The sequence below is a fragment of the Harpia harpyja genome, chromosome 15, assembly GCF_026419915.1.
Source record: "Harpia harpyja isolate bHarHar1 chromosome 15, bHarHar1 primary haplotype, whole genome shotgun sequence".
Lineage (NCBI taxonomy): Eukaryota > Metazoa > Chordata > Aves > Accipitriformes > Accipitridae > Harpia > Harpia harpyja.
The window spans coordinates 28,015,839-28,029,182 of record NC_068954.1 but is presented as its reverse complement, the minus strand read 5'-3'; the positions used below and the strand labels follow the sequence as shown (position 1 = coordinate 28,029,182).

Genomic DNA, 13,344 nt, shown 5'->3' with positions numbered 1-13,344 from the left:
GTTGGCCTGTGAACAGACATCTCCCAGCTTTGTTGTGCCTGTCAGAAAAGTTAGGTCTTTTGGCTGTCTCTTCTCATTACATCTGCACCCTTGCATGTGGTTGGCCTCATAGGGTCTGCTGGTTATCAGCCCTTCTTAACCCCATTTAGTTGAATGAGGTCAGCTGGCAAAGGCTGACCATCTATTAGGGGTACCACAGGAGGGGATTGTTGGGTTGGTGACTGCTGGTGTTGCTGCTGAGCTGTAAGGAGCATTAGCCTCTGCCACCGGCATGGCTGGTGGGAAGGGCTGTGCGTGTCCTTGGCTTCACTAGATCAACCTAATGTCTTATTTCTTTGGTATGTTTTGTAAGGCAGATGTGTGAGCCATTGGGAAAACTCACTAAGTACTGAGAAAGCTGAGGTGACAAAACATGTTGTTAAGTGGTGGATAGTATGCTTTGATTAGTCATAAGTTTAAGGCCAGAAAGAGTGTTAACTTTCAGCCTGACTACAGTAAACTGACATGCTGAGGATAATACATATGTCAAGACAGGATTTAGCTCTGTGTGTTTTTTTACAGTTCATTGGATCTAGCTAGTGTTGTCTGTTGGTAGTCATTATTTAGGTCAAAATAGGTGGGTATCTGGTATTGGTTGTCATTTAAATTGTCAGATACTGATTTTGTCATTGCTATATGCATTCATTACCCATAACTTCATACTACTTTTCTTTTCCTTTTCAGTAAAATGAAATAAAATGTGAATGAACTGTCTGAGTGCAGACATAGAAATGAATTTTGTCTGTTACAATTAATTTGGGTTTGTAAATTTGTCATGAAAGTGAATAAATTGGAAAAGCCACACTGAGGTACATCTGAGGTTTATCTGTATATTAAAAGATACGTGTTAATATGAGTGTGAATTCTCAGGTATAAATGGGGATCGTATATTTAATTTTTGTGTTTATCTGTTCAGGTTCGAAAGCATGTGAATGACCTATATGAAGACCTAAGAGATGGACATAACTTGATCTCACTTTTAGAAGTCCTTTCTGGAGACACCTTGGTAAGCTTTTAGATCAGAATGCAGTTGTTCCAGTTTGTTATATATACATTTGCTTTGTTTGTCAACTCTTTGCATATCAACTGCTGGAGGTTTCTTTGATATTTTCCATAATCTGTGACTTGATACCAAAGACACAAGTTGTTTTTCTGTTGGTAAAATATTCCATCGTGAATTCTGTGGGGGAATGCAATCTGTTCTCTTCATTTCTTGTGGTCAGTGAGGCTTCCTTTCTTAATAGGGTAATGCGCTATTTCTTCTGTTCTTCCCTTTTCTTTACAATTTTTCTTTTAACGAGTATAGGATGCTTAATATCCCTTCATATTAAAGGGAGTAACTTACAAATAGCAAGGATAAAATGTCCCTGAAATTGTCTAACATACTCCTCAGGTGTCATTTCCTTTCTTTGTGAGCATTACTTCCCTTGCTTGGTATTTGTTCTCTTCATTATGTTCTTCTTTTCATGCTCTTCTTTTCATTTGTGGTCTGTCTTGTGTTTTTGCTGTCCTGTCTCCTGTCTGTTATATTCATTAGCCAAGAGAGCGAGATTTTTTGAAGACTTTACGGTTGGTGAGTTCAACAGAAGCATGCGCAAATGAACAGCATGAGGATGTGGAGGATGAGGATAAGGGGGTAGGTGCCGACCCCCATAACTGTACTAATGTAGTGTTTGAAGTGTGGTGTCTGCTAACGTAAATTCTTAGTTCTGTGTGCTGCAGTAGTGTGCTGTAGAAAGGACAAAAGAACTCACATTGGTAAACCAGGATACATATGTTTATGATGGAGGTACGGTAAAGACAAATTTTTGTTCAGCCTTTCTGCGAACAGCTAAAATGCAAATGTTCAAGATTTCTATTTGTTTTCTTTTGTTAAACTGTACAAAACCATGGCGCAAATGTGTACTGGACAACATTGTCAAGATGTTATAAAATAATCTGTTTTTATAATAAATAAGAAAGTACCATAATTCAATTAAACCAAGATTTTATTTTTTTTTACTTGCAAACAGTATTGCCCATATACAAGTAATTTAGACAAAGGCTTGGAGTCTCTCCTTAGTGAAGTCAATGGCAAAAATTTGATTTGTCTTAATTAGAAGCACCAGTCTACTGCACCCACAGTGTATTTGACAATATTGGATAATATTTTGAAATGAGGTAGTTCAGATGCGCAGATCTATTTGTTAGAATTTATCAAATGTAATAGTTATTTTTACAAAAGCAGATAGTCAAAGTAGAAGTTAAGTGACACCTCTGTGTAGTGGCTTCCAAGTACATGGATTGTTTGCGGGTTTTATCTTTCTTGCAACAAATGCTGAATTATTGTTTCACTGTATTTTAACCATCCAGAAGGGAAATATCTACTTACAAAGCATAAAATGCTGAGTGCTTGTTAGTCCAAGTGAGCTGTATCATGTCTTTGTAGACCTTGCATCATTAGTGTTTGCTAAAGCAACTTGCTGTCATAGGGCCCGAGTGCTGCCTTTGCTCCCCGTGTGTTGTGCTGCAGTTGTGATTTCAGTGGAATTTGTGTGCTTTTTTTCTGGGGCATAACATAACTCAAAACACAGCATTTTAGTTGTACATTGGAAAAAATATTTCCCCTCTGAGATGCTATACCTAAATATATAGTTTGGGATTTATTATATTCTCTTTGTTATGGAAAACTAAGTTCCAGGTTTGCAGTCCTTCATTCCATCCAGGGAAGCTACTCAGTAGCAAGGGCTGCAGGGCTTGATTCTGGGCTATTGGTGTGAAAAAAGGGGCTAATTTGAAGGTTCTATAATGGAATTTGAAATTCTTTGTGTTTTAGTTTATGCTTCTTATTCAACTCCATATTCCCATGTTTCCTTTTGGCAAGCATCTGATACTCCGCAGGGGGGAAAAAAAAGGCAGTTGAGGAAGGCTTGGGCTTGTATCTGTGTGTTTCGCAGTGACTGTGTAAGGAAATATTCATATTCATGGCTGATCCCTAGCAATTATAGTGTGCTCCAGTTTATTGCTGTTAAAGTTTGTGAAAAATCTGAAATAAGAAGAATAGAAAGATTTGGATATGATGATGATGATATAAATTTAACTGCTTTCCCATTGCTGGTCTGTGACAGCTAAGTAAAGTATGCTTTTTCTGTGTGATTCTTCTTAGTGATTTTACACTAACTGCATGCAGTTTTGCCATGTTTCCATTAACACACCACTCATGCTTATTTTACGGTTTCTTCTTGCTAGTTTTGCCTTTGCTTTGAGAAGAGTGACTTGTTAGGTGTTTTCACACTTTATAATGTTCTACCCAAATCAAGAGTTTAATCTGACACTCTAGGGCTGTATATGTTATATTATTCTGTTTGGAGGAAGGTATTATCTTTATTAGTTGCTTTAAATAAATATGTATTGATATCATGATGATTATGCAGTCATACCGTAAATAAACAACAGTAAATCATAAAGTTGCATACAGAGGTAAGCTTTTCTATCACAGAGTTTACCAGAGCAACATAAAGGTCCATGATGTTACTTATATTTTGACTTGCTTAATATACTGTAAACCTTTTATAATAATATATTGCAGTTTAGTTTCTGTAGGTAGATTCATGTAGAGCCTTTTTTAGCCCTCTTGGCCTTAGTAGTACTTTACAGGGAAACAGCTATCAGCCTGCATGGATCAAAGTTGCAGTTTGGGACCACTGATCTCTCTTGCCATCCACTGTGCTAAAAAATTTCAACTACAGTTTAAAAAAATATAAAATTGTTAAAGCACACTTTTCCAGCAAAGGTATTGGCTTCATTAAAACAGTGGTGCTTCAAATGTTTTACATGATATCTTTTAAATCGGACTGTTTGTTATTTTGTCTGACAAGAAAATCTCACAACTATCGTTTTCCAATTTTAGCCCCGAGAAAAAGGTCGGATGCGTTTTCACAGACTGCAGAACGTTCAAATTGCACTTGACTATTTGAAAAAACGCCAGGTATGGTGAAAATTTTAATAAAAAATGTTAATGAAAATTTTGTCACCTGTAGCTAATAAATAAAAAATATGTCCTGCTTGGTCTTTTATGCATGTTGTATAACAGCTGCTAGTGTAGGCCTGGCTTGATCTCGTGCTTAAGATGTGGTAAAGGTAACTTTACACCACCCTTCTCTGAGCAATAACATGAACACACTCAATGTGGTATATGTTGTTAAAGAGGAGAAAATTATGGGTAAGATCCTCAGGAGTTGCTTTTGGTAGATTTAACTATCTTTCATGCTGCCCACACACTAGCTGATACGCAGTTTTGTTCACAGTCTAGTATTTAGTGCAAAATGCAGATTCAGAGAAATTAGAACATTGTGTGGGAGTTCCTTGTTTTGATTATATTTGATCCTGGTGAAAGCAAAACTGGTGCCCTAGTAAGGCAGCAGAGTCACCGGGGCTGTGGAGGATTCAGGCTTAATTTCACCTGTATCTCCTTTAAGCCAAACAATTGAAACCCACACAGCTGGGTGCTTTTCTGCTGTTGTGAGTTTCTTTCCACTTTTAAATTTCTTTTAAACACTTACAGGATTCTTGCTTTCTCCTTTCGCAAAATGGTAATATTAAAAAATGTCCAAAACATGGATGGAAGGTAAAACTGTACCTCCCTATCCATCCCATCTAAATGACTTGACGCTGGAAATCTGCTGATTGGTTGATTTTTTTTTTTTTTAATTTATTTTATTTGCTACTCAAGAGGTTTGAAAAAATATGAGGTAGCAAACCATAGACAGATACTTAGTTTGGTTATAAAAACAAATGTCTTTTCGTATTTTGAGTGAAATTGCAAACTGTCTTTCGGGTCACTGAGTGAAGTGTGCACCGAGAACTCAATCCTGTTTTGCTGAGTTCAAAGCTAACTTTTCCTGTTAACCTAAGTGAGCCATTGATCAAATAACGGTACAAAGTAAATGAATGGCTACTTGACAGTCACAGCAGCGTTTTTATGCAGCGAAACCTCTGGACTTGTACTGCACCATGCCTTATTTATGCATGACAGACCATCACATTAAAATGCAGGAGATTGAGGATCAGGTCATCCTCATGTTTGTGAATGTGCACGTGTCATTGGGAACTGCAAGTCTCCGTCATGCAGCTGTTGATTGTGATCTCAGGATTTCTGTGCTCTCTTTAGCCTCGCAGTTTCATGAAGCTGGCTGTACCCTACTGTACAAAACTCTTGTAGGCCTTTGGTCTTCTTAGCAAGTTGCCAGTGGGACTTGCATTTGATTAAAGTTTCAACCCCCTCGTAGGTGTTTCTAAACAGTATTTAGGAGGCAACTTGCTCAGGTTGGCTGTATAGCCTCCAAATGCAATGCTTTATTGTGATTGTAAGGCAGAGAGATCCTATATATTGATAATTTTGAAGCATGACTTGGAAAAAAACAAAGAAAAAAACAAAGAGAAGGCATATTTGACTATTCTGTAGAGTTTTGCCAAACACAAACAGTTTTTGTAATGCAGTGGGAGGAAAACATTTGGATTTGGTTTTAATTTCTTTTTTTGAACTGTGGAATGCACTCTCTTTCTTCCTGAGAGTGTGTTTCTGGTTGGTTTGGTTTTGGGGTTTTTTTTTCCTAATAGTTAAGATTATGTCTGCAGATCAAGAGAAGGATATGCCTTTGCTTGCTTGGTGTTTATAACAGGGTATATGTTAAAAACCACGTGCATGTAACTTTATTAATGTAAGCATAAAATGCCTTTTAGCTGAGTCATCTTTAATTGCTAGGCTACATGGATACATAATGCATATAGAGAAATCAAATGTGATAATAAAATATGGCAAAGAAAATAGAATTATTGAACTCGCTTTGGATGTGAGTTTATTGGAGTGGCAAAAATGTCGGCCTTTGTTTTAATCGTATTAACCATTTCATGCTTAAAGCATTGTGAATGAGTACAGCAGCAGAAGCAATAACAATTGTTGTCATTATTAAGCCATTCGTTATTTAAATGTGATACTAAATTCCTGGGTTTATCAAACGAGACCATTGTGTTTTAGCAGGCCAGTTCTGCTGCTGAATTCTTGAGGAGGAAAGGCAGTGATATCTTCCTGGGTCTCAGCACTGCCCTGAGACTGATACATCAGTTACAGATCATCATCTTCTTGTTATCCTTTCCCCCTCTATCATACCTTCCCCCTCTGACATGGTCAGAGATGAAGAATATTTGGCACGGGGAGCAGATCTGCTGGTGTAGTGACAGCTGAGGAATCTTTTCAGCTCAGCGTGGGTGGGAAAGGGCAATTCCTGGCAGGCTGCTTACAGCCAGAATGCAATTCCTTTCTGCTTTTGAGAATTAAAAAACCAGAGTAGACTTGGGAAGTGAGTAATGCATCCTTTATGGTTGCGCCTGTGTAGTGGAGCATGTATTGGTGGCATGTTTATTTCAATTTTGTCTGTATTTTCTTTCCACAATGGCAGGTGAAACTGGTTAACATCAGAAATGATGACATAACAGATGGGAATCCCAAATTGACTTTGGGCTTGATATGGACCATAATTTTGCACTTTCAGGTAAGCCTACTTTTGCTTGACAGTATGTTTTCAGTCACATTCTTGCGTACAGTTATGATGAATGTATCAACTTAGCACTCCATATAGGCTGCGCAAAAATAAAGATTATACCTCTTCTCTAATGTGTATGTGAAGGTTTTGATAATATATCTTATCTGCTGATGTAAACTGAAGCTGAAGGTGTAGTTTGTTTGCTGTCTAATTTCCTTTCTGTGGAGTAAGAGGAAAAAATAGTTTGGTTTTTGAACATTAAAGACAATGGTTGGTGTATTTCTTCTAACGTCTGGGCAAACTGGTCTTGTTTTAGTCTACAGAATTCTTCTGTTGAATATTAAAATATATTTTAAAAAAAAAGTTTAAAATATTTTTTCATTCCGGATCTGAATTTCTCTGCTGATACAAGTATTTTAGCAAGCGCTACTCTCAGCCTTTTCGAGCAGTTCATAACACTTCAGCATTGTTCTTAGCCCCAGCGACGGTAACGGGGGTCACACTAGGTGGCACTGTGGTTGTTGTACACTGGTGGGATTGTGTACAGTATAATGCAGCCTTACAGTGTATGGTGTTAAATTGCTCCTCCAAATGAGGCTTTCACAATGGCTGTGGCTGTAGATGATGTAATTCAGATGACAGATAATTCCCATTTAGTGACTGCAGCATTGTTAGCGATAAACTCCCTGCTGTGCAGGCATTTTAAATGATCAGAAAATTACATGATCATATAGAAAAAAGCATGGATCATTTAGGAATATCCTGCACTGGATTTATGACTGGAAAAAAAAATTTCTTACAAAACCCAAAAAAGACTGCTAGGATCTAATCTGCCTTTCTGCAAATCCTAACGAGGAACAGAAGACATGAATAGGGCTAATGTGGCCCTAGTCTAAACAGGGTGCACAGCTTAACCCAGGCCCATTCACTAAGGGTAAAGGAGACACCACTAACTGCTCACCACTAGCAAGGACCTGAATTTCCTCAGCTCCCCTCTGTCATGTCAGTCATTGCTCCCACATGGTTATACGGAGAAAGAAGGCTGGGCTTAAATGTATTTAAGCATGACCCACAGAATTAGGCCCACAGTGATTGAATGTTGCTGTGTTTTAAGAAATAATGGTTATTTAACGAATTATTAATAGAAGCTGTTAGTGGAAGTTAAATCTTTACCTGATATATGTTTTTCTGAGCCTGATGAATAGGATTTTGCAGGATGAAATTGTTAGTTTTTCTCACCAACTGAAGCACAGGACAACTGGCACAATTTGGGTGCATCTTAAATGGTGGTAAACATGTTTAGCGTCAGATGTGAGGCCTGGAGGGCTAGTCAATACACTGGGTGAGGCTGGTGGAGCAGTTCAGATCACTTGTTGTGGGTGCTTAGAGCACCTACTGAGCTATTCAGTTGTCCAGCATAGGTGCTTAGTGTGATCTGAGATGACACAGCATATCCAGTAGCATATGCAGTGAGAAGCAAGTTTCCTTAGGTCCTGTGGTGTATCTGCTATTCCCATGTAGATATCTCAGATAGTTAAGTGTCTCAAATGTTCTATATGGTCAACTGACTTTCTTCTTATGTCTCTATGTCAGGTGTGAAACATTGCTGTTCAAGATCCCTTGACTGTACTAACTAGATCTCCAGGGCTTTTGATTCAGTTTCCTAAAGTCAGGTGGCATTTGAGTGACATCTGAGGTGTGCTAGAGTATCCAGGACATGCATGTGGAGTTCTCGGAGACACCAGATCTATGAGAGACCCATGTTCTTCTAGACCTGTAGCTAGAGGCCAGCTGGGATACAGCAGGATATCTCAAAGAGCTCTGGAAACCTATGTTTAGGAAACTAAATTCTGCCTCCACTGGATAAAATCGTCTCTTCAAGACCTAGCCAGCATGTAGACACAAATATGTAGACACATACATTGAGGTGTCTTAATCTGAAGTACCCCTTAACTTTTCCCAGCATTTGCAGAAGTAGTTGATTCCTCAGTGAGTATAAGGAGCTGTTTGCCATGTGATGTTACTGCTTCTGCTCCATCATTTAAGTGTATTCTAATAATACTGCAACCTGGAAGGTAGTCAAGATGCCAAAGACTTTTGATGGCTATTGTTTGTGGCTTCTTGTTTGTCTGAGTCATGGCACTTATCTGGAGGATAATATTTCCTCAAAACAGAAAATCCTTCTGAGTATTGGAATGAATTTAGGAATGATTTAGGGGAAAGACATGATGAACAAAAATAAAAGGGGATACGCGTTTGAGGATTATGTTTCTCTTGCATCTGAATTGTGTCTAGAGATGGTTATGGCGTTGTGACTTGGTACCCTTATTTAGATAAATATAAATGTTGTTCTGAGTTATACCACTGACTTTTGCAGCTGCGTAAGTCCAGAAATTGTACATTCTTCTGTGTCCCAAGTAATTACGCATAAGATATAGAAAAGATGGAATGGGAAATCCGGTGGTTTATTGAGTTGAGTATGTTAGAAAATAATTTGTCCTGTGGATATTGAAAATCACTGAGACATGTTTGTTATTAGGATTTAGGCAAGCTTTCAATGTATGCATTTCACATGCCTTTAATAATATGTGGCTTTTTAAAAATTCAGTTTCGTAATGCAATAACTACTGTAACTTATTTTCTTGGCACCTGTAGAACAAGCTAAATCAGATTACAGTATTTTGTATAATTATAGGCTATATGTATAAATATCCAAATTAATACTTGAATGGACTCCTCCTTCAACACCCAATATGTTTTCCTTGATGACATTGGAGATGAGTAACTGTAAATGAAAGCAGAATTTGGCCTCAGTAAGTAACCACAATTTTAGTAAGATAATTTCTGTGAAAATTGGTGATCATTTCTTTTCAAACCACTGCAAACATTCTTTAATTTAACAAATGTTAAATATTTAGAATAATTTGCAGTTGGTTCTAAAAAACACACCAAAACAAAGCAAAACCTGAAACTTCAGACTTTCTGGCATCCAAAATTAGGCATTTGAGAGCTCAGACCTTAAAAAATTTCTGGAGCTTCTAAGTCATGACTCAATAGCCTTTTTCTATTTCAGTTTCATTGTCATTTTGCAGCTCAGGAACTGCTGTGAAACAGTTTTCCTTCCACCCTCCCCATCTCCCTGCTGTCAGGCCTCTTTGCAGGGTGCTGCTTTTCAAGGCTTCAGTCGGTAACTTTTTTTGTCCAGGTGTTACAGTACTGTCCAGCTCTCTCTGGCCAGACAAGTGCTTTCTCTCAGGCCTCCTTGGGGCATGTGTAACCTCTTCACATTTCTCTTGTCAGCCAGCAAATACTTTTTTTTTTTTTGCTGCCGACTCCCTGCAAACCTTCGAGCAAAATTCATTCCTTATCAGGCTGCCACAAAGCAGTCTATAGACTGTTCATTTGGCCCAGCAGATCAGCAGTTAAACTTTTACCCTGTTGGGCAGAAAGGTAGGAAGGGTGGATTTGTTGTAGATGACTTGGCTGAGATACAGGACCGCTACCCAGCTGTTTCTCAAGCTCCTGATATCCCTTACCTCAGTTAGGTGTTCAGAGCCTGCAATGCAGGTAGTAATTTTGAAGCAGTCTTGCATTGGTCGTGAAGGCTGTGGCCTTCATACAGGGTGGCCAGAGGAGGAGACAGCTCAGCTGTGGTGGTCCATTCCGTAAATGATGTGCAGAAGGCAGAGGAATAATGGGAGGTTCAGGGACCTGTGCATATACCTCTGCTTCAGCTGCTTTGCTGTTAAATCCATGATAGGGGTCACCATACAAGAGACATGCTGCCTGCTTTCCTGAGGTGGCAATGTGGAGTTGAGAGAGCTGGGTCTGGCCTTCACTTGCCGTTCTCCTGGCACCTATTTCTGCTGGGAGCAGCTGGCTGGATGGCAGCTGGCTCTGAAACTTGCCTCTGGGTCTTGCCTGAGCCATGAGTCTTGGGGCCCAAGGATTGAAGTTTAATCTGCCTCTGCTTTAAAATAGTTAGAAGAATTCAAGGTCTGATCTTCTCAAAGATTTAAAGATGGAGCTATGTGGCCAGTTGTCTAATACTGACTATAAGTGGTTGTAGGATAAACTGTATTCCACCTGGGAGTTGCAATTCCCAGTCATTAGCCATTGTAGTAGACCTGTCATGCAGCATTTGGTGGGGTATACTCTTCCTGTATTTTATTCCTCAGCTGAACTCCTAGTTATCTCCTCTGGAATTCTTCAGCAATTTAAAAAAAAAAAAAAGCTAACTCTCAGGTAAGAAAATGAGTATGGAGTTGTTGGCATTTCTGGGACTCACCTGAATCACAGCAAAGATGAGAGGTATTAAGGCTTATTGCAGAATCATGTTTAGACTATATCTCTACAAATAGTGGGATACCTGTAGCAGAATAAGATTTAGGAGCAGGTAACTCATCCGTTTGATTCTCTTTGTCCGTAATCCCATTAAACCACCAACAAGGAACAAATTCCTCTTCTTATAAGCCATCTCACTGGATATAAAACCTCTCCTGTTCAAGGTTGTGACTTTTGGTAGCTCAGTGGTACCTGAAAGCTGAAGAGCTATTTCAGATTTTGAGCAGTAGTTGCCAGTACAGCTCAAACAGCTCCAAGTATAACCTTTTGTTTGTGCTGGCAAAGCTTTATTTTTTGCCTTGTTCTCTATCTTATGCTGCTTTAATTTTTACTTTCTCTTTGGCCTATGTTTATCTCTCTGTCGTTCTGCATGTGACCTTTGGGCTATGCAACAAAATGCTTGCTGATTATCTTGTATGTTGTTTTAGTACCATGAAATGACACATGCTAAATGCTCCATTGCTTTTGCTGTGTTGCATAAACAAATTAAAAAAAAAAAAAAAAAAAAAAAAAAGAGGGGGAAGGTGTCGTGGTTTAACCCCAGCCAGCAACTAAGCACCACGCAGCCGCTCACTCACTCCCCCCCACCCAGTGGGATGGGGGAGAAAATTGGGAAAAGAAGTAAAACTCGTGGGTTGAGATAAGAACGGTTTAATAGAACAGGAAAAAAGAAACTAATAATGATAGTGATAACACTAATAAAATGACAGCAGTAATACTAAAAAGATTGGAATATACAAATGATGCACAGTGCAATTGCTCACCACCCACCGATCGACACCCAGTTAGTCCCCGAGTGGTGATTCCCCCCACCCCCCTTCCCCCCAGTTTACATACTAGATGTGACATCACATGGTATGGAATACACCGTTGGCCAGTTTGGGTCAGGTGCCCTGGCTGTGTCCTGTGCCAACTTCTTGTGCCCCTTCAGCTTTCTTGCTGGCTGGGCATGAGAAGCTGAAAAATCCTTGACATTAGTCTAAACACTACTTAACAACAACTGAAAACATCAGTGTTATCAACATTCTTCACATACTGAGCTCAAAACATAGCACTGTACCAGCTACTAGGAAGACAGTTAACTCTATCCTAGCTGAAACCAGGACAGAAGGGATCTTCAATCCAAAACTATCTGAAATGCATTCCTAGTAGGCTTTTGATCACGTTATTCTAGGATAAAAGATACCATGCACGGTTTGATTGGCAAAGTGGAATGAACTTTCCTTTACAACATTTGCTAACTATATGAAACCAATGATAAAGCATAAATTAGCAGTGTACAAAGGATGAACGGTCTCAGTGTTTTGCAGACTAAAAAATACAGAGATATTCAACAACATTGCCGCTATAATCTGTAATATACCTGTCCCACGTTAAGAACAATGCATTTCACAGTCACAGATGTGCTTGACAAGTTACAGGAATCTATGGTTGAATGCAAACCAATACAAATCTGGATGAGCTATTTCATCTCTCGATGTTAATGTTTTGTTTGCCATGTTTTAATGTTAACTTCTTGTTTGTGATTAATAGCCTCTAAGACAGATCAAATTGCAGACAAGTGTTGGTCTAATCCTTTATTCATGTTATACTTCTTAAGGGTTTCTGTGCCAGAAAGTCTTTCGCTAATCTTTCATTAAAACTTTCCAGCATTGGTGGGTATAAATTTGTATCTTTGGGTTTTTCGTTGGTTTTGTTTTAGTGTTTGTTTTTTTTTTTTTTTTTTTTTTACAAAAGGCGGAGGGGGCAGGGGGGGAGAAATACAACAAGCTATGATAGTATTTTTAACAGCTTTGATCATCTGGATCTTTGGCTTTAGCTAGCACTAAGCTTCTATTCGGGTCTAGTCAGATGTCATAGAATCATTTAGGTTGGAAAAGACCTTTAAGATCATTGAGTCCAACCGTCAACCATGCCCACTAAACCATGTCCTGAAGTGCCTTGTCTATGTGTTTTTTGAATACCTCCAGGGATGGTGACTCAACCACTTCCCTGGGCAGCCTGTTCCAATGCCTGACAACCCTTTCAGTAAAGAAATTTTTTCTAATATCCAATCTAACACCCCCCCCCCCCCCCCCGATGCAACTTGAGGCTATTTCCTCTCATCCTATCACTTGTTACTTGGGAGAAGAGACCAACCCCCACCTCACTACAGCCTCCTTTCAGGTAGTTGTAGAGAGCGATAAGGTCTCCCCTCAGCCTCCTTTTCTCCAGAAAGGAGACAGATGTCTGAGACAGAGCTCCAGGTGTGGTCAGGTCTTCACTATATTGTGGTGGTTCTCGTAGGCTTCAGTGGTAGTCTCTTTTGATACTTTAGAGTATCATATTTCTTTGCTTTAGCAGACAGGTTTTAGAACAATTTTCAATTTCCCTTTTCTGAATCTCCAGTTTATCCTATTACCTCTGTCTCTTTCCTTGCTGAGACCAAAGTTACAACTTT

At 39.0% G+C, this 13,344-nt stretch overlaps 1 protein-coding gene across 12 annotated transcripts in view; it reads left to right on the top strand.

Moving 5' to 3' along the window:
- DST (dystonin) overlaps window positions 1-13,344 on the top strand; it is a 316,607-nt gene that overhangs the window by 121,428 nt on the left and 181,835 nt on the right. For 8 of the 12 annotated variants that reach the window (XM_052809208.1, XM_052809206.1, XM_052809207.1 and 5 more), the window contains 3 exons: window positions 956-1,045; window positions 3,929-4,006; window positions 6,477-6,569. In XM_052809208.1, coding sequence (XP_052665168.1) covers window positions 956-1,045; window positions 3,929-4,006; window positions 6,477-6,569 — 261 coding nt within the window. Of the gene's footprint in view, window positions 1-955; window positions 1,046-1,576; window positions 1,676-3,928; window positions 4,007-6,476; window positions 6,570-13,344 lie in introns of all 12 variants that reach the window. The other 4 variants (XM_052809218.1, XM_052809204.1, XM_052809202.1 and 1 more) reach the window with 1 other exon arrangement.